Consider the following 24,254-nt stretch of genomic DNA (forward strand, 5'->3'; position numbering starts at 1 on the left):
TGAATTGGGAAATCGACCGGTTCCATATGAAACAAATCCGTCTCTATGCGATCATAAATAAAGATTTGTCGATCATTTTGATATCACCCTAAATGTGGTAGCATATCGTAATTTCAAATCAACAAACCGGGACCTGCTTTTGGAGAACTGGGCGACTAAATTTCATGGTTATTTTCCAAGTCAACTAGACGACTTTGATGACGTTGTAAATACGCCAAACTCATTCATAGTAGCATCCTGCGAAGGATTTTGTCCGCCTCATACTGTTAAATCGACTAGCGGAACCCCGTGGGTGAGGGCAGCTTGCGAGAATGAAGAGAGCTCGCTGCGTCAGCGTGGTGATTTCAAGGCTTTCAGGTCAGCTCGTAGTGCATATAACTAATGTCTATAGTCTGAACAAGACTAGAAGGTTAAATGAAATAATCGAAAGATTTTCAAGCGACATTCTTAAAAACTGGAGATCGTGTTTATGTGACGGACGAAAAAGATGTTCTCTATTGTCTCTCCGATACACATTTTCTAGATTGTAGCGATCCGGAGCTAGACAATATTCACAGATCTCATTCTGGTGATCCAGACTCGTCGGCGTTAGCACGCGCATTGGCTACCACTGAATCGGTCAAGTGGGCAGTTGATAGAAATAGAGGGTGCACTGCATAGAAATCGACTGGAAAAGATGGAATCTTTCACGTGCTGCTACAAAAGGATTTATTATCCTCAAATATGTCTTTAAAAGATTATGCTTTCCAATCTTGCTACCGAGTATATCCCGAAAGCATAGCGAGAAATAATAGTTTATTTCTACCTAAAGAGAGGCGCTCCAGCCACGAAGAAGACAACAGTTTTAGGTCCATCAGTTGAATATGTATTTGCGATTGTCCTCAGAATGGAGTTCTATCACCTTTGTCATGGAACCTGGTTGCCGATGGCTTGTTGAAGAAACTGAAAGAGCTTGGGTTTCCAAATCACAGGTTTGCTGATGATTGCCAAATACTAATTACTGGGACTTGCATCGGAGACATCTTTAACTTAATGCAACAAGCATCAAGAGCTGTCAAATAGTGCACAGTGGTCGGAAACGCCAAAAACGCGAACTTAATTCATTAGAGGCAAAAGCATCAAAAATTGTAAAAACCTTCAATAACTTTGAAACGAATGAGTATTTTTACATACAGTCTTCAACAATATTATGCCGTTTTAATACCTTCACATTTGTCTGGAACGCCGTTTGCACGAAAAGTCACAATGGATAAAGATATACTAAAAAAAACAAGATTTGAATCGTTTCCATACAAAACGCCTTACAAATCGATAGCTTATAGTCCTACAAGGTCAAGTTCAACAAAAATCTTCACTACGAGCATTTCTAAAACTTTGTCGAGGAAACCGACTTTCTACCTCGTCAGTATAAAAAGCTATTTTTTATATTTCGATCATAGTAAGCCATGCCTAATTTTAATTTTTGTCAGATTGTGCGGAATAACGATGCTGGATGCAGACTCGCCATCTCTATTTTTTCTTATGTATTTATCAGTGTCATTTAAATGGAGCACGAGACCTGTCAAAAGCGCTCAATCCTTCTGGAACGAGGGCCATTAACAAGTTTCTTGTTCGATTGTAATGCCACTGACAGATATCTGGGGACGGCGTTGCTAAGGGGGGAGGGGGGGGGGAGAACGGCTTTAGCGTGAAAAAATTAGTTTTTTTGCCATTTTTTTAGAAATATGGTTGAAGCGAATTGATCGAAACTATGCTTCGTCACCGAGTCTCTTGTAGATTTTTTGCATGAAAAAATTTCAAAATATTATTGAAATGATGTAGTATAATGTACAAAAGTTTCGATCAATTCGCTTCACCCATGTTTCCAAGCAAAATTGACAAAAGAACTATTTTTTTTACGCTGAAACCCCACTCGCGAAGCCTCACACCATCAAGCTGCTGGTAGTTTCATCCGCTTGGAATGCCATAAAAACACGAAAAATAGTACAGCACCGCGATGCTATCGGCACGCAGCTCAGAGCCAACACACATATCGGTTCTACGAAGCACACGGCACTCAAAAAAGCCGGAACACGAATAGTTACGTGTTCTTCTAACTTCGTGTTCGTGTTCTCGTCGAGCACCCGTTCTTCAAACATTAACGAGAACACGATCTTCGAGTACGCGTGCTTGTACAAAGAACAGCACGCGTGCTTGGCGGGAATAGGAACGCGTTCTAGGACATCACTGTCGATTGGTATACAAGATTTGGCCTTCCAGACTAACAAAGAACGGTTCGCCAGGTGATACTATATGTTTATAAGAAAGGTAAAAAGTTAACCACCAACTCCCCCTCCCTCCCTCGACGTTTTCAGTACTTACTTTTTCAAGAATTTCTGTTCGGGTGTTCTCAACTATGATAATTTCATTGTTCTGTACATTGTATTGAAACGGACTAAATGTATTGTACATCAATAGTTATACCCATGGTCTGCAGGTTGAAGAAAACTGTCTCATAATAATTCAGGGATGTGCACTGATGCAAATTGTTTTACTGATCTCATAATTCGATTCGAAATATTCAAAATGCAACTGCAATCCATACTAATACATTACTTTCTCGCCAAAGGGTGTCTCCGATCCACCAGAACCTTCAACCAGATTACCCCCCTCTGCCAATTGATTAACTTCTGCTACAACTTCAACCATCTTTTTCTTAGAGTGCTTAGCCGAATGCTCACTTGAACCTTCATGAGTCAATTTATGATCGTCGAGGAATTTGAACAATTTAGTAACTTCGTGTTCAACCACCGAACCAAGACTAGAATGTGGTTTCAGCTTTTTACTCCCAGACGCATAACGGTGTGCTTCCTCATCGCTCATCATCTTCCCGTCCATGCAAACGATGGTCGAATGCCTACGGTCCGGTCCATCATACAGTTCCTGAAGCGTACCCTGGCTGAACTCGTGTACACTTCCCGAAAAGCTTCGCTTGTGTAGACCTCCCGCGCTTACATCCGATCCAGTGTCGTCGTCACCGGCCCTAGGGGTCATCGCAGGGACAGACGAACTGCTATCGATATTCTCCATTAAATTGTACTCTTTCCCAGAAGATCTTCGCCTGCGTCTCGGTGAGTTTGGATTAGCCGAGGATGAATTCGATTCAGGAATAGAGCTTCTCGAGCTACCACGGCGGTCCTTGCGTGCCTTGATAATCTCGCGGCACTTATTCGTACATCCTCCAACCCATTCGGAGATCAGCACTCCTACTCCGACGAGGTATCCAATGCCCATCAGCAAGAACATACCTTCCGTATCGGCAAGCGTTAGCCCCTTTTCGCCGGCCGTCGGAACGCGCAGAGTTTGCCCTACCGAAGCTTGTCGAAAACGGCCGTCCTTTGTTCGCTGCATATCCCAGGAGACGTCGCGAGACAGCTTTCCTATTATTCCCGCTTCCTGCATGTACAGGATGGCATTGTTAAATTTATCCCGATAGATTGCGTTGGGCGGATATATTAATGACACGCTGAATAAGGAGAAGCATTCCTTGCTAACGTGCAATGAGTAGCGTTTGTTGTGGGACCTGAAAGGGGGAAAAATATTACTGTTTGCATTCATTGCTTTTGTGTTTTATTCAGTTAGAATGCTGAGAAACTTTCATTCACAAATTAAAATGCGGCAGTGGTGAATCGGGTCTAATTTCAATTATACACAATTATTTATTAAATTAGTTTTAAGTAAAACACAAACGTGGCAACATACATCGAAAATAATATATTTTAATACTTTCAGAGATTCCATAACACCTTTTAAATGTGAGATAGTGCTAAGCATGTCCACCGCCTCCAAGTAGCTGTGTAGAGAAGTAGACGCCATCCCCTAGAGTAACGCTTATCCTGTCGTATTGGCCAAGATCAAGGATTCAACGACGCCTTCTGAAATGTGCACTGACAAAGTGAAGACTATCATGAAGGTTCTCTTCTTGAAGCATGATCGCCTATAACACTACGTCGATGCAAACGGACCAGGTAGCAAAATTTGTTTCCGCAACTAGTTCATAACCAGTATGCAACAAAAAATGTATACGTTTTTTGTTGCAAACTGGTCAGGAGCTAGTTGCGGCAACAAAATTTGCTACTTTGGGGTGGAAATGTTTATGACAATCGGGTCTCCAACAACTGTCCTAATAGTGGCAAAAGCACTGTAACGAAGAAATCTTCTGGTCCAGACAGTATCCACAGCGTGACACTGAAAACCGCGATTCCGGCGTTTCCGGACTTATTCAGGATAGTGGTACAGAAATACCTGGACGAAGGCTAATTCCAAAATAGACGGACGATCCAGAAGCTTGTGTTGCTAACAAAACCAGGGATGCATCAGAAGATCCAACATCTTATCGGCCTAATGCATGCTGGATACTCTTGGTAAACTTCTGGAAAGGGTCATTCTCAACAGGATGGTGAACTACGTTGAAAATGAGAACAGGTTATAGTTTAGTTTGAATTCCGGAATGTGATTTCAACGGTGGATTTCGCCCGCACAGTCATCGCGATCGCGGAGAATGTATCAAAGTAAAAAGAAGCGGTAATTGCTAATACGCCTTGATGACGGTCGACGGGAAGAACGCGTTCAACAGCGCAAGTTGGGTTCTTATCGCTGTAGAGCAGCACAGAATGTGAGATCCGGACTACCTGTGCAAGGTTCTGAAAAGTTACTTTCGGAGCCTAGTGCTGATCTACGAGGCGAACATGAGGTCGATTAGTGTCACGTCTAGAGTACCTCAGGGCTCCATATCTGGCTCAATGCCCAGGGATATTAAGATCATCGACTTTGCAGATAGCTGGATTTCAAGTTGCAGCTGGTTCACCACAAGACGGAGGCAGTGTTGGTCAGAAACCGTAAAAAAATCAGCGTCAATGGACACTCAATTCTATCGATGCGTGCTCCGAAGTGTGATGGTCGACGAACGGTTGAATTACTACAGCCTTGTCGACTTTGTATGCGAGATGGCTGCGAGGACAACTTACGCATTGGCAAGGATCACGCTGAACATCGGAGGAGCAAGTTGCGGCGAGTAGCCTCTCCTGGCGGGTGTCTTGCCCTCAATACTGAGCTATGGCGTTCCAGCCTGGGCTGTTGCACTGACCTCAAAGCGAAACCGGACGAAGTGAGCGCGTACAGAACGATATTGTCGGGTACGTCATTGCCGAGATGATCTCCGTCTGCATTACTCTGGCTGATGATGTGGAATGCTAACACCGGAGAAATACACGAAATGCAAGGAGACTATCTGGCCAGAGCTGATTCGTTGGTTAAGTGACAGCAAGAGTAGGACAACACGGAGAAACACGGTGGTCCCGCCAACTCAACACAAATATGTTGGTGGCATACGTAATCTTACCTGGGACGCTGCCAAGAGAGTAGTGACGCGGATACTCTCCGAGATGCAGAGCAAGTGTCGCAAGAAGACCGCCGATAAATAATAAATCAGGTTCGTGGGATATTTCATCGCCAAGGAACTGTCCATCGGAGTAGACTACATTCATAGCCAAGGTTTAGTTGAGTAGTACGCAAGTTTGCACCAGGTTCGGATCGTCGAAAAGCCATCGAACCGGACACCAGGCTTCACCGAAATCGTTGGACCGGTTAGCTTGTGGAGGAGACTGCGAAGCAGCAGAAGAACCGTTGGTCTCCGTCGGTCTAATCTAAGTCCATCGCAGGAGACCAGATATGTGGTGTGAGACGAAGTACTGGTTTCGGATCGTCGTGGCGCCAGCGTACCAGAAATCACGCCCCACCCTGAATCGCCGGTCCACCGCGGCATCCTACCGGTTTATCCGTGGATGAGGAGATTGTCAGCAAAACATCAAACCTCATATAGCAAGAAAGCTGGCGTAGTAGCAATGAAATACCGTCGAATTACCATCAGGTTGCTGTTTCCATCGAAAAGAGTACAACGAACGAGCGGCATTCGCTGGAGACCAGCACGAACGATGTGTGTGGGTACAGCACAATTAGGAGCAAGAAGGAAATCAGTAAAATAGCAGTGATAACTAGGGACTAAGAGTTGTAAGAGCACAGTCCTCGCCCAAGGTAGCTGTATCCAGCGGTCCCAAGGGGATTGAGATAAAAGGAGAAGAGGTAGCTCAAGTAAACCGTTCAAGTACCCAAGACGGTTTAGTGGGTCAGCCTTCTGTCACCTCCACTTCCTGAGTGATAAAATTATGATCTGTTTGCATATTTTTGACCTTTTCCTCAATGAAAAGACACACATACTTTCATAAACAAATATATTTTATAAAGACTGAGGTAGTGCTGGTCAGCAACCCGAAAAAAATCCAGCAAATCGTGATCAACGTCGGCGGACACTCAATTCCTTCGATGCGTACGCTGAAGCACCTAGGTGTGATTGTCGTATTTTCGACTATGTCTCCAAGAAGGCTGCACAACGAACGTATTAGCAAGGATTATGGCGAACATCGGAGGAGCAAGATGCAGAACGTGACATCTCCTGGCGGGTGTGTCATCCTCAATGCTAAGGTATGAGGCCCAGGCTGCTGTGCTGAACTCAAAGCGGAACCGGCCGTAGTTCATAAGCACGTTTCGCCTAATCAAGGCCGGCGGATAGCGTGAGTAGTATGAGTAGTACTAGCCACTCGAAAATAACCGAGTGGGTAATTACCCACTCGAAATTTTGGACCTTTTCATAAATTTGAAATCTGCATTGTATGTATGCAATACAATGTATGTATGCAATATAGATGTACGACAATTCCATTTGCACAAACACACCGCAAGTGATTTAATGTAAATGTAATGCATGTGTGTATATTGCGAAAATGAGACAAACCCCTATTCTATTACCCTCACCCTATGCTTACTGCCCACTTGGGCTAAAAGTGTGTCGCCGGCCCTGCGCCGAATGGCTATTCGTGTCGCGAGCGCGAATAGAACGATATCGCCAGACGCAGTATGCGTCATTGCCGGAAATATTCCCATACATCCCCATCCCCAAGTCCGAAGGGGTAGACCCGGTGTGACAGTCAACAATACTGTCGAAGAGGCACAATAAGTATATCTGGGATACGGTCACCAAAGTAGTGTCGAGTATACTCTCCGAGTTTCAGAGAAAATGACGAAGGGACCAACAAAACAGCGCCGCCGACTAGAAGACCACCGTGGAACAACAAATCGAATTCGGGAAAAATTCCGCGCCAAGGAACTCTCCCTCGGAGTAGCTTAGATCCACCGCCCGGACTCAGTTGAGTTGTACACGACACAGCACCAGGTTCGGGTCATCGGGGTACCAGCGAACCGGACGCCAGACTCCAGTGGAATCACTAAACCGACCTCGACATCCTACCGGGTAGCTCGCCGCCGGGGACTAGATCTGAACAGCCAGTATCGGGTCGTTGGGCGCTACCCTAGTGACAATTGAGACTTTATGGCACTTTTACAGCCTGTCATAAAACTTAGATTGCACTTCTAGCGTGCAATAAAACATCAATTATTACTTGAGCAGTGAACCGGAAGCTACGCTCCACCTGTAATCGCTGGATATACATCTGCACCTACTGGCTACCCGAGCAAACGATAAGCCCATACTCAAAAGCTCATGATCTAGATTCACCCACATTAGGTGGTATTTTAATAGTGTTTGTAATGGGATCAACCCATGAAAATACCATCGCCATGGTGTGCTATATTCACAAACCCTATTTTTTATATCTATGGGATATTGAGAACATTTTATGACAGCGATTCTCAACCTTTTTCATACCTCGGATCCCTTAGAAATCACCCTGGGTTGCTGCGGACCCCCACGAATAAGCATCAATTTCGCATGCTATCAAAATGTTATGTCTGCGGACCCCAGGTTGAGAATCACTGTTTTATGGTATTTAGATGGTTGTAAAATTTGTAACGGACCATATTCATGGTCTTTTTAAGGAGATATATGGTGTCTGAGACCATTCGAATTTGCTCGGGCGCCCTTTGAGTAGGTTAGACTCACCCCGGGGACCTTGAGTAGGTTAGACCCACCCCCGGGGACCTTTTCGAGTAGATCGGGACGAAGCGGAGTGTTAAATGGTTCACAAAAACAACCATCGATATCGAGATAAATCCACCACCGAGGAATTCACAGTAGGGTAGATTCCAATTGACTGGAAGCTAACTAGCTCACGAAACAGACATCGGTACCGAGAGAAATTCCACCACCGGAAAACTCTCAGTTGGATAAGGGTAGTCTCAGCACCGAGTAATAACCGTGTAGATCTCTGTAAAGCTAGGATCTAAATGGCTCAAGAAAGCGAGTATTGGCGTCAGGAAAAATTCTTTCGTCGAGGAACTCTCAGTCGGAGTAGGGGGAGTTCAACGCCGGGGACTATACGAGTAGATCGTAATAATCCTGGAAGCTGAATAACTCACGAAAACTGCTGTGTCTTTTCATTATTTCCTGAGCGGAAAAGCGAAGAAGGAGGAGGGTGGAAGTAGAATTGGAAAGGTGGGAAAAATAACAGCACAAAAACAAACAGCAGGTAAGTTAAACTCACCAGTAGTTATACTCGCCTGCTAGGAAGCCTCAGGCTCGTTACCACTTTGGATAAGAAACTTTAGTATGTAAGGAAGGCCGAAAACTCGAAATCGCAATTGCGCTACTGCTATTCAGTTGCATATCAGATGATATGAGGCTAGTCAGATTCACAAAGACACACGAAAAAGACTCAGTACGCTGAATAGTTGCCATGTGATAATTGAATTTACAGAGGCCAGTTAAAGCCACGGTCAGCATGCCGCAGTGGAGCTTCGAAAAATGTAGGAGATTTTTATTTTCGCGTCCAACGACATTTTGATAATCAAAATCGGCTGAAAAATGCTGAAGTTATTCATCTTTTCCCGTATTAGGAAATCTCCACATGAAATATTAGGGCGCAAAATGCGATTTCGAAGTTACCGCTGTGATGCAATGCAAATTTCAGTAGCAATACTACATAAACACCTTAAGAGCCATGAAAAAGAAATCCTACTTTCAGGGGCGGACATAGCGAAGCTGGCAAATCAATTGCCCTGTGCGCAGCTCTCCTGGGTTCGATTCCCAACCTCACACATAGGGTTAGAGATTTTCTTAATGAAATTTCTCCAACCCTGCAAAGAGGCGAATGACCCTAAGGTTAAAACTTCAATAATCAAAACTATTATCAACGGAGATTTGTTTTTAAATTACCGTTAGAACGAGAATGTGCCTGTGGAAAATGTTTTAACCATTTACATAGGGTGATGAGTCCATTATCGCTATGTTTCTATTATCACGCTACCCATTTGAAGCCGTTGGTTAGAGCAGTGTCTGCCATCTTTGTTCAACGCATTGAGTCAAATGGTAGCGCAACAATGGGGGCACTCGATTCGTGTTTTCGTTGCGCTCAAACACACTAATTTCACTGTTTTCAGCGCATGTATGTTATTATCTTGGTACTTAACAACGAAGCAAAGCTGTTGATGCCAGTTTTTACGCATTCCATTATTTGTAGGCCGAGTATTTAATGATTCAGTGAGGCGCCCTCCTTAGTATGGTGAAAATAGGCACTTCACCCTATATTTTGCTTTAACCGAGACATCACTCGGAACCAGCCAGTTTAGGCGTTCATGTTGTGCGAAGTGTTTGGATTTAGTCTCTAACTATCGCCAATTTGGTATTAATTTGGATATATCGTCTAACTGGCAGCAAGTTGGTGTCAGTTACTGACGAGTGGAACACGAAACATTCAAATCCAACTTTTATAAGTTAGGTGTTGTGCTCTTATGTGCAAATTGGGTCAACCATTTTTGAAGTAGAATACTTCTAACGTTTCGTTTTGCACTATCTGATCGGAAATTCGTGCACGTATTTCGTACTAAATTTCGGAATTAGTGCGACTACTATAAATAAACCAAAACAAGGATTTTTAGAAAATCCTTCGAAAACAGCGAGGAAAATGCGCAATTTACAAGCATATCTCACGCAGACCTGTCAAAAAGGAGTATGTAAGCGTTTTATTACATACGGGAATGTTATATATACAGGTCACGCGAGCTTGTTTTGTATCAGTGGGTGCTCGCTTACCACACGAGCAACATACTCGTCCGGACGGTACAATTAGCGGTATCATGTTTGCGTTCCCGTACCAAGCGTCATCGCAAGGTTCTTAAAAAATAAAATAAAATCCAGGGAATCACCAAATCCGCCATTCGGCGTCTGGCTCGTCGTGGTGGTGTAAAATGCATCTCCGATTTATTCTACGAATGCTGATGGTGTGCAGGAAAATGTCATCCGAGATGCCGTAACCTACACTGAACACGCCAAGCGCAAAACCGCTATGAATGTCGTCTATACTCTGAAGCGGCAGGGACGCACTTTGTATGGATTTGAAAGTTGAAAAGATAGAACTCACTTGTATCATTATAAAAAAGGCCCTTTTCAGGGCCACCAAAATCATTTCAAAGAATAAGTTTGCATTTTCTGTTTCTGCCTGGAGAGCAATTTGGGTTAAACCCTAAATTATGATTTATTTCAGTACGCAAATTGCAAATATGGTCAGAAACAAACTGAAGTGAAGTGGAAAACATTTTTACTAGGCGCATTCAAACAAGATTTCAATTCTCAAACATTTTACCAAGGCGCCGTATTACATTACTCTCTTTACCCTGAGTGTTCCATAATCTCCGTATTGGAAACACAATTTCAATTTTGTTCTTAATCAAAAAAATATTTGGTCGTCCTGAAAATAACGGTTTTTACAAGGGCATTTCTTTGGTAAGTCTCAGCGTTCGATTTATGCTTTCTTTTTGGTCTTCTTGGGAAGCAGTACGGCTTGTATATTTGGCAACACACCGCCCTGAGCAATTGTCACTCCGGAGAGCAGTTTGTTCAACTTCTCGTTGTTACGAATCACCAGCTGCCGAAGACGTGGGATAATTCGTCTTTTTGTTGTCATTTCCTTCCAATTTCAACACTTTAACAGCAAGATATTCCATTACAGCTACTAAGTAAACGGCACTCCGACGCGTTCAACACAATTTGCTTGTGAATCGACCAACGAAGAGGAGTAGCTACGAAGAACACATATTGAGGACAACACAAAAAAGGACGAGTTTACATTGTGCTGTAGTCAGGTATAAAAACTTAGCATGCTGCTGCTCAATATCAGTTTGTTTGTATCGTCGTACCATATACGTCGATCCAAATATTTCCGAACATTGTTAAAGGATACAAGAAGAAGCGGCCGTCCGTTTGTAGCTGTCAGAAAAGTTCAACAAGCACGCCGTCTCAGATGGCACAAAACACTAGCTCCAACTAAATTCCGAATGCTGCCCAAACAAAAGGCCCTTTTCAGGGCCATCATTTATCAACAAAGAATCGAATTGAGTTTTGTTATTACAAGCATCAGAAAGTGGCTTGCCAAGAGCGTTGGATAGTAAGTGAGCATGTGATATCGTCGGCATGTCGTACGAAATAAAAAGTTATCATTTGTGTGATTTGTTAACAATTTCGTGAAATGATTCAATTTACAATAACATTCATTAAATGCTCTTTTTAGGATTACCATATAGATAAATATGTTCGAATATTTAAATTTCGATGTACGTGTATCGATATTTCTGTATTTCCATTAGAAATACCGAAATATATGCTTTTAATACAACCTATCAGAAGATAGTCAAAATTGTAGCATTTGTATAACCAGTCTAAAGTGTATTCTACTTCACTCCGGTTATGTCTCTGACATTATCCACCCATCTTTTATCCTTCGGATAAATTAAATGATGTATGGTAAAAAATGGCATTTTTATATTATTGTTCCAAAATTGCACAATATTTCTTTCGAAACAGCATAATATTGCATACTGCTAGAAAACTCTAGAGTTTCTTCATTCCAGAACTGTTGAAAAATCGAACATCGACTGAAAATAAAGACTTAGCTATTAGGGGTGGGCGTAACGTAGTTGGTAAATCGATTGCCCTGTACGTAGCGCACCTAGGTTCGAGTCCCGACCCCGGGTTAGAAATTTTTCAAACGATTTTTCTAACCCGAAGAGGTGAATGACCTTAAGATAACAAAACCTCTATAATCGAAAAAAAAACTTTGCTATTTTTTGTGCCGAAGATTTTAAGACAGCACAAGAGAGGTCAAATGAAAAATTCAAAATTACTGTAGTAACCTCTTAGAAAAAATTAAAATTACATTTGACGTAACGTAAACGTGACGTAAACAACATTTCGACGTATTTTGCTATCTTACAATAACATTTTAAATGTATTGAAATGTGAAATAAACTATTGTGTCTCGTTTGATGTAGAACTCGGTTGAATGAAGATGGGAAATTGTGAACAAAGCGCATTTTTACATGTTCTTTAATGTAAATTCAATTGAATTGTGTCGCTCCCTTTATGTGCATCTTGCGAGATGTAAATATTTTTAAGCGTATACCGTACCGGGTATACCGTAAGGTTGGTAAGCGTATACCGTAAGGTTGTTAATGCAATAGATTCAACGTTATCGTTTGAACGCGATATCGTTGAATCGATACTTTTTCCGTTGAATTCAATGGCGTTGATTTTGGCGTTGATTTCATCGTTTATCGTCAACTCGCTTCGATGAATGTAACGTTAACCCTAGAACGTTGCACTGGGGTAAAAATGTACCCTACGCCTTCTTTGGAACCATGTAAAGACGATAATTCGGCATTTTCCGATCTGGGACCCTTACCAAAATTCAATTTAGAGTTCCTAGTAAGAGTAGGAAAAGGTGGTATAGCCAGTTTGCTTATAGCCTTCGTAGAAGCAGGTGTCAAAGTTGGCGTGGGGTACATTTGTACCCCAGTGCACAGTTGCCGTTAGTGTTTCGTCAGGTTTCGTGCTGTCAGTGGAAATGTCATCCGTTACAATACCAGTAAAAATACTGGTTGCTTTACTACGTAAGTAACAATTAGCATTTTTATAATCGTTTTTAATAATTTATTCAATTAACCCATTCATGCCCATGTTGTTTGTGGACAACAACGTTTTTAACCCATTCATGCCCATGTTGTTTGTGGACAACAACGTTTTTAAACAGCTATAACTTTTGATTAAGGCAAGATTTGCTCACAAAAACAAGTAAAGCTAATAAATGTGACTATTGGCTTTCATTTGAGTATTAACGTTTACAAGGATCAGCTCTAGAACTGAAGTTATTGCAGTTAGTCTGATTGAACTCCGATAGAGCAGTGCTGCCAGGGACCGTTTACGTTGACGACGGAAAATGAATTTTTCATATAACTTCGTTATGTTGCAATATTAGTGAAAACTGATAAAACTTATCAATTTAGACTATTTTTGGCTACGTTTTCCACGCAGTTGGACTATTGTAAATATTCTAGGAGAATTGCAGTAAGCATTGGAAGGTAAAAATTGAGCAGCTTCTAGTACTGCAAGGAAAGCACCTACCATTATGAAAAAAGGTTTTTCGAGTTTCTTGACCCCACCGTTTTAAAGGAAAAATAGTTTTGAAACCCTACCTGCACTAGAAAAAAGTTGGGCATGAAAGGGTTAAACAGCTATAACTTCTGATTGAGGCAAGATTAGCTCACAAAAACAAGTAATGCTAACAAATGTGACTATTGCCTTTCAGTTGAGTAATAACAGTTACAAGGATCAGCTCTAGAGCTGAAGTTATTGCAATTAGTCTGGTTGGATTCCGATGGAGCAGTGCTGCCAGGGACAGTTTATGTTAACGACAGAAAATGAATTTTTCATATATCTTCGTTATAGTGCAATACTATTGAAAACTGATAAAACTTATCAATTTAGACTGTCTTTGGCTACGTTTTCCATGCAATTGGACTATTGTAAATATTCTAGAAGAATTATATTGAGCATTAGAAGGTAAAAATTGAGCAGCTTCTAGCACTGCGCGGGAAGCACCTGTCTTTATGAAAAAAGACTTTTTGTGTTTCTTGATACCACCGTTTTCAATTAAAAATAGTTTTGAAACCCTACCTACACTAGAAAAAAGTTGGGCATGAAAGGGTTAATTTAATTTAATTTTGAAGCGGAACAAAAAATCGTTCTCATTTTTGCTGGTTTTTATTGTTATATTGTATATTTTTTATAGTTTTTCAAAGCAATGGCTCGCAAGTATAATTTGCGCACAATTACTGCTGTATCAGTAACGTTGCGTGTTACCAATGTATTACTGGCCAGAAATATTTTTTTCATTTCAATTTCACCCCATTTCGTGGTATTTTACAAAACCCGATTTTTTAACTTTCACTCTTCCAAATAATTGCACTTTTTTAAAAATAACGAAATTCCATTTTATTGCGTTTATAGACCATTCTTTCATCTTTTAGAATCATTTGATTTTTTTCAAATCGGTTGAAAATTCGCAAAGTTGTGATGTTTATGAAAAAAGTCAAAACCGCGATTTATTCAGTTTTTATTTTGTTCAAACCAATTTATGTATCATTGATTCAATAAATTCCGTATTTTCACTTACACTGCTGTTTTCGAAAAAACGAAGAAAATGATGTATTGTACATTTCCTTTTTTGCAATTTTGCCTGCGAAAATTGCGATCAAACGATTTTTACCCCAGTGCAACGTTCTAAGGTGGAAAACGCAAGTGCAACGTTCTAGGGTTAACGTTATCGAAAATTTTGCGTTGATTTCTATTTTGAACACTTAAAGATTGGCGCCTATACTACCTAATAGATGCATATTCATGATATATTTATTTTAATAACTGTACATGGAGGAAAAATTGTGAACATGATGGAATTTGGTAGCCGAAATTTCCAATGATGGTTTGGCGTAATATTAGTAACTACAGTGACATCCATTCCATGAATTCTGGGTAAAAAAAGCTTTCTAAATTCCTGAGACTTTTACTGAAGATAGGTAGACTTTTTAGTAAAGATCCGGTAAAACTCCGCTTTACAATCGATAATATTGATTGATGATAATACCCATATTGATTGGGTTTTTAAAAATTCCGCTTAGTTAGAATTCAACATGGCGGAAAACATCCACCATTGGCATTAGATTATCAAGTCCATTCCAATCTTAGTATACGCGTAGAAATTTCCTTGTACATCCATTAAAATATTATTCTCTAGTTAGTTTGCAGGTGGATGAATGAGGGATGCAGAAATATGCATCTCAATATGGGATTTGGCAAACACTAACGCTCAATTTTCAATATGAGATTTCGCACACAAAATTCCGTTCATATATACACGAACAAAAAAATCAAGATTTCGTGAATTGAACGATTTACGAAAATCGTGACCAAGTTCCTGAAATTATGTGTAATAAATATTGTATTTAGTACAACTATGGGGTTCTAAAGAAATGGAATTAACGACGCCTTGTGAACGAAGAATCGAATATGTGTGTGGCTTGCACATCGAAATAATTTTTAGAGGTGTGCGCCGCCGCGCCACGCAGCCGGCACCGATGATTGTTACGCACCGCCGATTTCAGAAATAAATAGTCAGCGCGCCGATGGTTCTTTTTGTGCTGCGCCGCCGATGATATGTATGTATTCCTGTTTTGGGAAGATATTGCTGGCCGAGTAAGATAGAATATTGAATGAATGGTAATGTCCCTTGTTCATGCTTTTACACAATTAAAACTAAATGAACCGATATGTAAGCCAGCATGATTGTTTCTTCTAAATCTGTGTAAATATATAAATGTAACGTATTTACAAAGAAGTATCGCACACATGCTCGCTCGCGTGAATCAGGATTCTACTCAAGTTTGTACGCAAGACCCGTATAACGGTTGCTGATCGATCGTAGCACAGGCTAGCCGCAAGTCTCTGCTTACTGTTGTCATTTCAAAATGACAGAGCATTTCTTACACACGTTGAGAACTTAATTTGTAGTTCTTAGTGATGTAATCAGACATGCATTTGACAAAAAAATCCGAATTTGGTTCTATACCTACTAGGATAAGATAAGATAACTTGTAATGCGATGTTGACTGTTACTGAACACCCCAACATATAAACTTCTTGCATTAAATGATAGATCCATTTTTGTATGAGACGCTTACATTTGCTCGAGCCCCTATCTTTACCAACTTCACCAAAAGAACATTCATGGCTTATACAATGCAGGCACAGTATTCGAATAACTCCGTGGAATGATAAAAAACTATGTATTTTTGTAGTTTTATGTTGTTTCTAGGGATGAATAATAATTACAAAAAAATTACATGGAAATATTATACTGGACATGAGTTATAAGCATTTCTGGAAAACAAGAAAAAAACATTGAAAATTCTTAGATTAGTGGAGACTCGATCCCTAATTTGGGGACACTTACTTCCTTTTTGAAAACGTGTTTAAAAGAGCATGCAGGGTAATAAGCCTGTTTTTGCCCTGTTTCTATTATTACCCTACCCATCTGAAGCCTTTGGTTAGAGCAGCGTCTGCCATCTTTGCTCAAAGCATTGACTCAAATGGCATTGCGATAATTAGGGTACTCGATTAGAGATTTTGCTGCGCTCAAACAGAAGATTTCCACCATTCTCAAGGCAATTTTGTTATTATATTGGCTCTTAATTAGAGGCGAATGACCTTCAGGTTAAAACCTCTATAATCGAAAGCAAAATTGGACCTTTATAACAAATCAAAGAAACTGAAATAATAAAATTATTAATGAAATAATGTGGTATCCTTCCTAATAGGGCAAAAATGGCTACCTTACCCCATTCAATTTTATAAATGGATTGTAGTAGGTATTGATTAAATTGTTATGATTAGATATTGTTATTTTTGTTACTACATATTACGCATCTCTCACCTAAATTCCCCAAATCTCCGTGCAATTATTTGAAAGCTGTCTTTATTATGGTTGAGGAACGTCAAATGTTGGATGAATGGTTGCTACGTATACTGTAGTAAAAAATTACAGTTATGGTTCTTTACGAAGAAGCGTTCATTTTTGACATTTTTTGTTGTTATTTTATGGCAACAATGACTTCAATTGTTCTGGTGTGAATTCGATTATTTTCATTGGTGTGTATGAAGTATGGCGAAAGGGATCAAATCTCCACGAATTTCAAGGGATCAAGTGAACCCATAGCATCTATTTCAGCAAACTTTAGTAAAAATATAGTTAAGTTAAAAAATCAGCTCAATTATAACGTATTCTTATAAATGACATTCGACTGTAATTCTGTATGCAAAAGTAGAGTGGGTGATTTTATCAATTTTAAAAGTTTGAAAATTTAGAAAATAAATATTCTTCAGTTCTTCTGAGATTTTTTTTTTAAATCGGTAAAAATTCGGTTACACAAGTCAAATTTATTTTTTTCTGTGTTAGTGAAATTTATGATCAGATAAAACTACGCAACTTTCTAGTATATTCGATTGATGTATTCTGATCCGCCTTTGAGTTACAATGATGGGATCAAGTCTCCCCGGGGACCAAGTCTGCTCAGTGTCCCCTACGACTCAAAACTAATAACCTTGGCGGTACAGAGGGTAAGGCTGCGGATTTATAATCCACCCGTCGTATGTTCGAGCACCAGCCAGTATGGATTCTTAGTAGTCGGAAGAATCGCAGTACTAACAGTGCAATTGTTCTGTAACATTATTATTACTTGGATGAAAATTATGCCAAAACGAAACATAGAACGGAACAATTGGCCTACGCAGACTCATATCGATATTATGGGAAGTTTTCCATTCTATGTTTATAACTGAATCACTCTCGAATACCTATCCGCCTTTCAATTATCATATCTTTCGTTTCTCTTACTTATCAATTTGCCGAAGAAGCCAACAAAATCGATATAGTAGAACTGCCACAATTAAAACAGCCAACGCATATTGACCTACTGTTCGAAAGCGATTCGAGGTTTAACCTGTATTAGAAATCCGCGCCAATGTCGTGATTGGGATTTTTGCAGTTGTCATTATGGCCTGAACAGCTTCCACAAGTTTGGAAACCGTTTATGATTCAGAGATTGGTATGGAAAAGTCTGCTGCGAATTGGTTTATCATAGATGTGTGTACAATCGACTGAGCTTCATTCCCTTCTATATCTTCCGAACAGAATTGTTCATGGTATTGTTTCTGATTACAGTACTTGTAAGTAGGAATTTTCTCCTAGTGGATACATACAGTTGTTTTTTTAATGTTAGTTTCGTGAGTTTTGAGTGAACTAGGAGGGATTTAATCTATCGATCCACATCCTTACCACAAGAACACCATTAGGAAAACCGCACGAAGCAGTGTCTTGGAGTATCAGATATAACTGATTCTACTTCTTCGTATTGCGACATGCATTTTGCGATTGGCTTAGGAGGGGCATGCTGTGATAAGTGATATAGCCTTACCGCTATATTGACATTTTTCATATACACGGGAATCTTGAATCCAACGTTATCACTTCCAACCAAGTGCTTTGGGCTGTTCTGCAAAACGAATAATTCCGCTTGGCCTAACTTATTGAATGTACTCCCTTGCGCAGGTGATGATACTTAAGATAAGCCACTTCCGTAAGCCTAAGCTCCATTTCAACCTTCAGAAAATATTCAACCTCACGAAAATTCCGGTGTATAAAACAAAATCAAAAGTCAACGATCGTTGAGCCGGAGCAGTGGATAAATAAATACAATGTTTCCTTTATTCTCAAGACAATGCGCAATAGACGGTGAGGATGCTACTTGTTATTCAATTTGCTCGATTGTAGGTCTGACTTGGAAACAAGTAGAAAGAAGACGGAAGTCCAGTTCATGTTATTTTATCTCAGGTGCATATTTATTAAAATGAATTGGATGGCGTAAAATTGTTTACACTTTTTGAAATTGTGTTAGCATTGAAATGCTTAACGGTTAACTTTTTATCTATTAAGAAGTATGATTTGATTTAATCTTCGCAATCGCAATTAGAAGTCCATTGAAAATATTTATTATTTTATTTATATTCACTCAAATATAATTCATTACCGGTTGAAGAAGGGGCGGCCGTAACATAAATGGTGAATTGATTGCCTTATACGCAGCTCATCAGGGTTCTATTTCCAACCCCGCCCAGATGGTGACAGATTTTTTCAAAGAGATTTTTCTAATCCGATAAAAGAGACGAATGACTCTAAGGTTGAAACCTCTATAATCAAAGCAAAAAAAATTACCGGTTGAAAACCAGTGTTTTATACTAAAGGCTGATTATACTGCTACGTCATCAATCCTTGGCTTAGCTTTGAAACACCGGCATACGACGGCCAACATGGCAAGAGTGATTGAGCAAGAAGTTGTTTTTACTTCCCATCCTAATCTAAAAATATCCCACGCCGTATTGCGCCGCCGTCGTAACAGCGTCACGCCGATACGCCACCGGGCAAAATCGTGCCAGCGCAGCCGATAACGATATTTGTCATCGGCGCTCACCTCTAATAATTTTATCAACTAGACCTAAACTCCTTTTCTTGACACAATAAAGCAGTGAACCGTGATCTTGAAAATTGTGATCTATACTAGGGGGAACTGGGCCAAATCGGACCTAGTAAGGGTTTATGAACTATAGAACTGGAACGTGTCAACCGATTCACAAAAAAAATATTTATTCATGAAAGCCTGATCAATTGCGCACATTTTCTTCTAACGCGACTTTTTCCGATCTTTTACCGTATTGTGTATAAACGATTCTGCTCAAAAGTACATGAAAGGTCCGAATTACCCCTACCCTATTCCAAGTCGGACCACCCATTTCTTATCGATTTTTTGCAATAGAAATGAATTCTTATTTTGGCCTGAGTTATTCCTGTTTATTTTTCACTAAATTTGGAATTGTGAAATGAAAAGTTCTATTTGATAAATAAAACATAGTTATGTAGTAAATATTCAATAAAAAGTAAGAGCTTTGCCAAATTGCCTAAAAATAGGCTACGAACTATAACGTCGAAATCTGTCAACCGATTTGCTAAAACTTGTGTTTTCCTGAAAGCTCGACCGACTCCGGACACTTTCCTCTCAAACGGTTTTTCGCGATCGCGTTTCAGATCCTAGATATGGCAAAAGGTCCGAATTGGATCAACCCACCTTCTATTATTCACACATTGATTAAACGAAAACAGTTGATAGTCTCACCCAAAACAAGATATTACCGGCAGATCCAACATAACGATAATGCACTTGATTTAATTAATTGTTGTTGCCAACAAAAATCTTGTTTTTCGGTTTACACATTTTTGAACAAAGCGCCTCGAAACAACATTTGCCTCTAGCGCACACACACGAGAACTGAGAACCGCAAAATTTTGTGAGATAGAACAGAGCTGCATGACAACCACGAAAATGAGAAACAGCCGAATTGGCCAGCGGTCCGAATTGGCCCACTTCCCTCTACTAATAATGAAAAAAAAATTTCAAGTAATTTTGTCGTAAAAAGCTAAGACAAGACTTGACAATAGGGGGGGCCGTTTTTGTTCCAATTCTACGTCAGAATGGTCCAGCTCCTGATTGGTTGATTATGACTTTTTGCACCGTACACAATGTTACTGCAGGGATAGCGAAATGATGCTTGGCAGTGTTGCTATATTTATAAGAAAAGATTGTCATTACTTTTGACAAATAAAATAATTAAATAATTAAATATTAAATTACTTAAATTAAATAATTACTAAATTTAACTGAAATTGTGCGGCAAGATGAAACAAGTATTTATCATGCATTTATCGTATACGTGGTTGATTAACTTTAACAAAAATAAGACAGAAACCACACCATAATCTAAAATTATTCAGAAAATGGTTTCATCAAACCTTACTAAACACCCATGACATATAAAAACGATGCCCTTGTTCAATTTAGTGGATTCAAGATGCAAAATATTGCCGGCATAAAATATATTAACAAGACTCCATTTTCATGAATAAAAAAAAGTAACACTGTTCGGAAGATTTCGGCAGGGTGAAAAGAAGAATACCGAAGGAAAAATAAGAAGCCGATTGTCACGTCTTGTCTTAGATAAAAAGGGGGCTGGTCAACTCCTGGCTGGTTCCACTGGCGCTTTTTTGGAAACGGTTATCGGTCAAAAATCTCCCGTAATTTTTGACCTACAGCTTAAAACTAAAATTATTGGGTCATTTATAACAATAGCAAGTCAAAGGTGCTTTTTTTGGTGAAAAATCTCTGAAAGTGTCGTAAAAATCGACACAAAATTGATCCACATAAAAACATTGGGCATGAATAAGCTGACCAACTCTGACGAAAAAATCCGTACACCATACCGCAACGAAGCGAAATCGTTCATCACGCTCAGGCAAACGGTTTTCATACGTCATACGGATTTTTTCGTCAGAGTTGGTCAGCTTAGGCATGAAGGTTGCATGACCACTTTTCATTGAAAAAAGGAGGCATGGATTGGACACCGGACACCGAGACCGTGCGATTTGGATTTTTTCATTGGGTTTATGTTTACGTTAAGAATGCTCCAACAACTAACCTCAGAATCTGTAGTTTAAATAAAATTTAAAATTTATACCTTCTAACAGAAGTATTATATTAAATATAAAATTAAGCTGCACTATAAAATTTCTCTGGCTAAAAAAGACTCATCAAACAGAATTCAGCGCGAAAATTTCCGATAACGCTAACGATGAATTCAACGAAGTGCGTTGACGATGACGATGAAATTAACGTGAAATTCAACGCCGGTAATAGCGATAAATTCATCGTTATCGGCGGTAAAGTTGAATTTAACGTTAACAACCCCGATACCGTATAACTTTTGTTTATGCTTACGTTTAATATTTGAAAGCTCTTCTCTTGCAGTGTCGAAAATTACATTCACTTGTAGAATAATTCGAAATCCAGCATAAATATCTCAAAATGCTTGAAAAACAAAAAATTTACTCAAGGCAAATATCACTCATAATCTCAAAGAAAAAAATATAATGCGACATAAAAACATTGGAGAATGTATTTCACATTCCTTGAACTACACAAAAAGATATATAATTGTTTTCCCAGCATTCTCATTAATCACTAAAAAACAACAAAATAAACACTACATAACTCACTCATCAGAAAAATTGGACTGAACCAGATATTCCAGTTCAGCTTTCGACCCAATAAAAGCGTACGATATGAAAAACGCTCCCGTTACATTCTGGATTCCTTCCTGAATGCTGGACACAAATTCCAGCTTCCGCAGCAGCTTTTCCGTAGTCTTGTCGCTTGAATTTAGAAACCACCGTTCCCACCCACCACGATCCAATGTACCGACGCGGTAGAAACCGTCCCGTAGCTGATCGACTGTATCAACCGTATCCGGATGTATTGGCATCGTCACGAAAGCAATGATAGATCCCGTGTAACACGATGTTATGATGATTGTAAACACCCAGTAGATCCCTATAATGGTTCCAATGCCAATTATTAAAGATCACTATCCTTAGATGAGGGAATCATACCTATCAAAAGCCTTGTCGATGTTTTCTTTGTATTAGACCAGGAGTTTTCGCCAGTGAAGGTCAAACTGTTAGTAAAGGTTCCAAAAACGTACCAAAACATGTTCTCGATTTCACTCCAGTTTCCGATCAGATGCTTAAGACTCAATTTGTCGGAAAATGCCAACGGAAAGATTGCTCCCAAATAAACGAAGGTGAGAGCCACCCATACCGGCCACTGAAACGGACCCAGAATGGCTCGATATCTGAGAAATTGAGTCAATGATCAAATGTAGTATTTGATTTCTCAAAACCTAACCCAAACTAACCTCGGCAGAGCCGACGACATGATAGTAACGAAAGCAGCACAATCCATAGAATGAGCAACACTCATTTCGGTATTCTGATTCCGTTCAATGGTGACGTATACACCCCCGGTTCCGATGTCCGCCTGCCGACGTTGAACTTCATCAGTTACCGCATCTCCTGAACTGCAATAATAACACCGTCATCAATTTCCATCTCACTATTAGTCCCGGATATTTTGCAATACCCCAGTGCCATTTTGGCTGGTTCTTTAACATCGAAGGTAAAATTCAAATAATTGCCCAATGTTTTCAACATCCGAATCTCAAGTCCTTCCCAACGGATTGCAACATTACCAACCCCATCTGTAGACAGAATTTTAAACACATACGGTGGTTGGTTAGCTGCAGCTATTGTGAAACGATGTCCAGCAAATCCCTTACGAATCTTTTTCGGAAAAAGATCCACATTCGGCCGGGAGAACTTCCCATTCATCCACGTGGTCAACACTGTAGGCCGATTGGACCCCAGCCCATCAATGTACAGTTCGTGTGTGTACAGTACGTACGGAGACTCGTTGTTGGCTGTCTTGGACATAGAGTATGACTCTCCAATGACCAGCAGGTTCAAAATATCGCGGGACTGTTTCGAAGATAAGAAATCTTGAAGTTTCCACTGGCTGGAGCGCGGAATGACAAGAACGTAATTCGTTAGTTGAGGTCCAATCACCTTCCGGGTCATCATAGCATCCGAGAGGAAAAGAATGTAACTTCTGCATTTGGAAGCGGACGTTAACAGCAAATCTGGATTTTCCAGCGTATAGTTCGATCCAATCTTTCCGCAAGTATAAGATATGGGGAACTCTTTGAAAAACGATTCCATAAAGTTTCCTTCAGTTTGTTCCACGAATCCATCGAAAAGAATTATCGGAATGCACGCTTGTAGATATTTGGTAATCACCCGAATCAGTAGCTTCACTAAAGATTTAACCTGGATGTCATTCTTTGTCACATAAGCGAAATTTTTATTCCAAATTTGTTCGCGAGTTTTTGGATTGCCACGAAAAGTTGGATCACTTAAACGCTTTCTCCTTCCCGCATCATCACAACTATCACAAGTTCCATTTTCTGGCTCGTAGCCGCCAAAGACGTACTGTTCGCTGGATAATTCATAAAACTTGTTCTTATTCGGTTCCGTTAATGAGCCCTTATAGGCAAGCAACGCATCGTGAATCCTATCTCCGTCTCGGTAGGTTGTCTGCCAGGCCTGTAGCAAATCCGACCATAAAAAGCACAATGCACTGCCTATTAAAACAAGCCTCATCATTCATCCACTGAAATCAATTAACCGAAACCGATCACCGCGACCAGCAAGGGCACACTGGTCCTCGCTAACACGCACCGACTAACGCAAAAGGATCTGTTGACCGTTCCCTTTTATAGCAGGAAGTGGCCCAGGTGCGCCGGAAATATTCGTTCCAATAGCATCAGAAATTCATAGAAAATCCTTCACCTTTTGATCCTACCAGCGTTCGTTTTCGTTGGC

The 24,254-nt window shown here is 40.1% G+C and overlaps 1 protein-coding gene across 1 annotated transcript; it reads right to left on the reverse strand.

Annotated features, from left to right (window-relative positions):
- Positions 1 to 2,546: 2,546 nt before the first annotated feature.
- On the reverse strand, positions 2,547 to 24,032 carry LOC131681249 (ionotropic receptor 21a). The gene is made up of 5 exons (XM_058961957.1): positions 22,957 to 24,032; positions 22,733 to 22,894; positions 22,428 to 22,669; positions 22,035 to 22,368; positions 2,547 to 3,562 (listed from the first exon to the last, which is right to left on the reverse strand). Exons 1-5 carry the CDS (start codon positions 24,030 to 24,032, stop codon positions 2,584 to 2,586), a joined length of 2,793 nt encoding a protein of 930 aa, XP_058817940.1. The 3' UTR covers positions 2,547 to 2,583.
- Between the last annotated feature and the right edge of the window lie 222 nt (positions 24,033 to 24,254).

This window comes from Topomyia yanbarensis, chromosome 2 (assembly GCF_030247195.1).
Source record: "Topomyia yanbarensis strain Yona2022 chromosome 2, ASM3024719v1, whole genome shotgun sequence".
Lineage (NCBI taxonomy): Eukaryota > Metazoa > Arthropoda > Insecta > Diptera > Culicidae > Topomyia > Topomyia yanbarensis.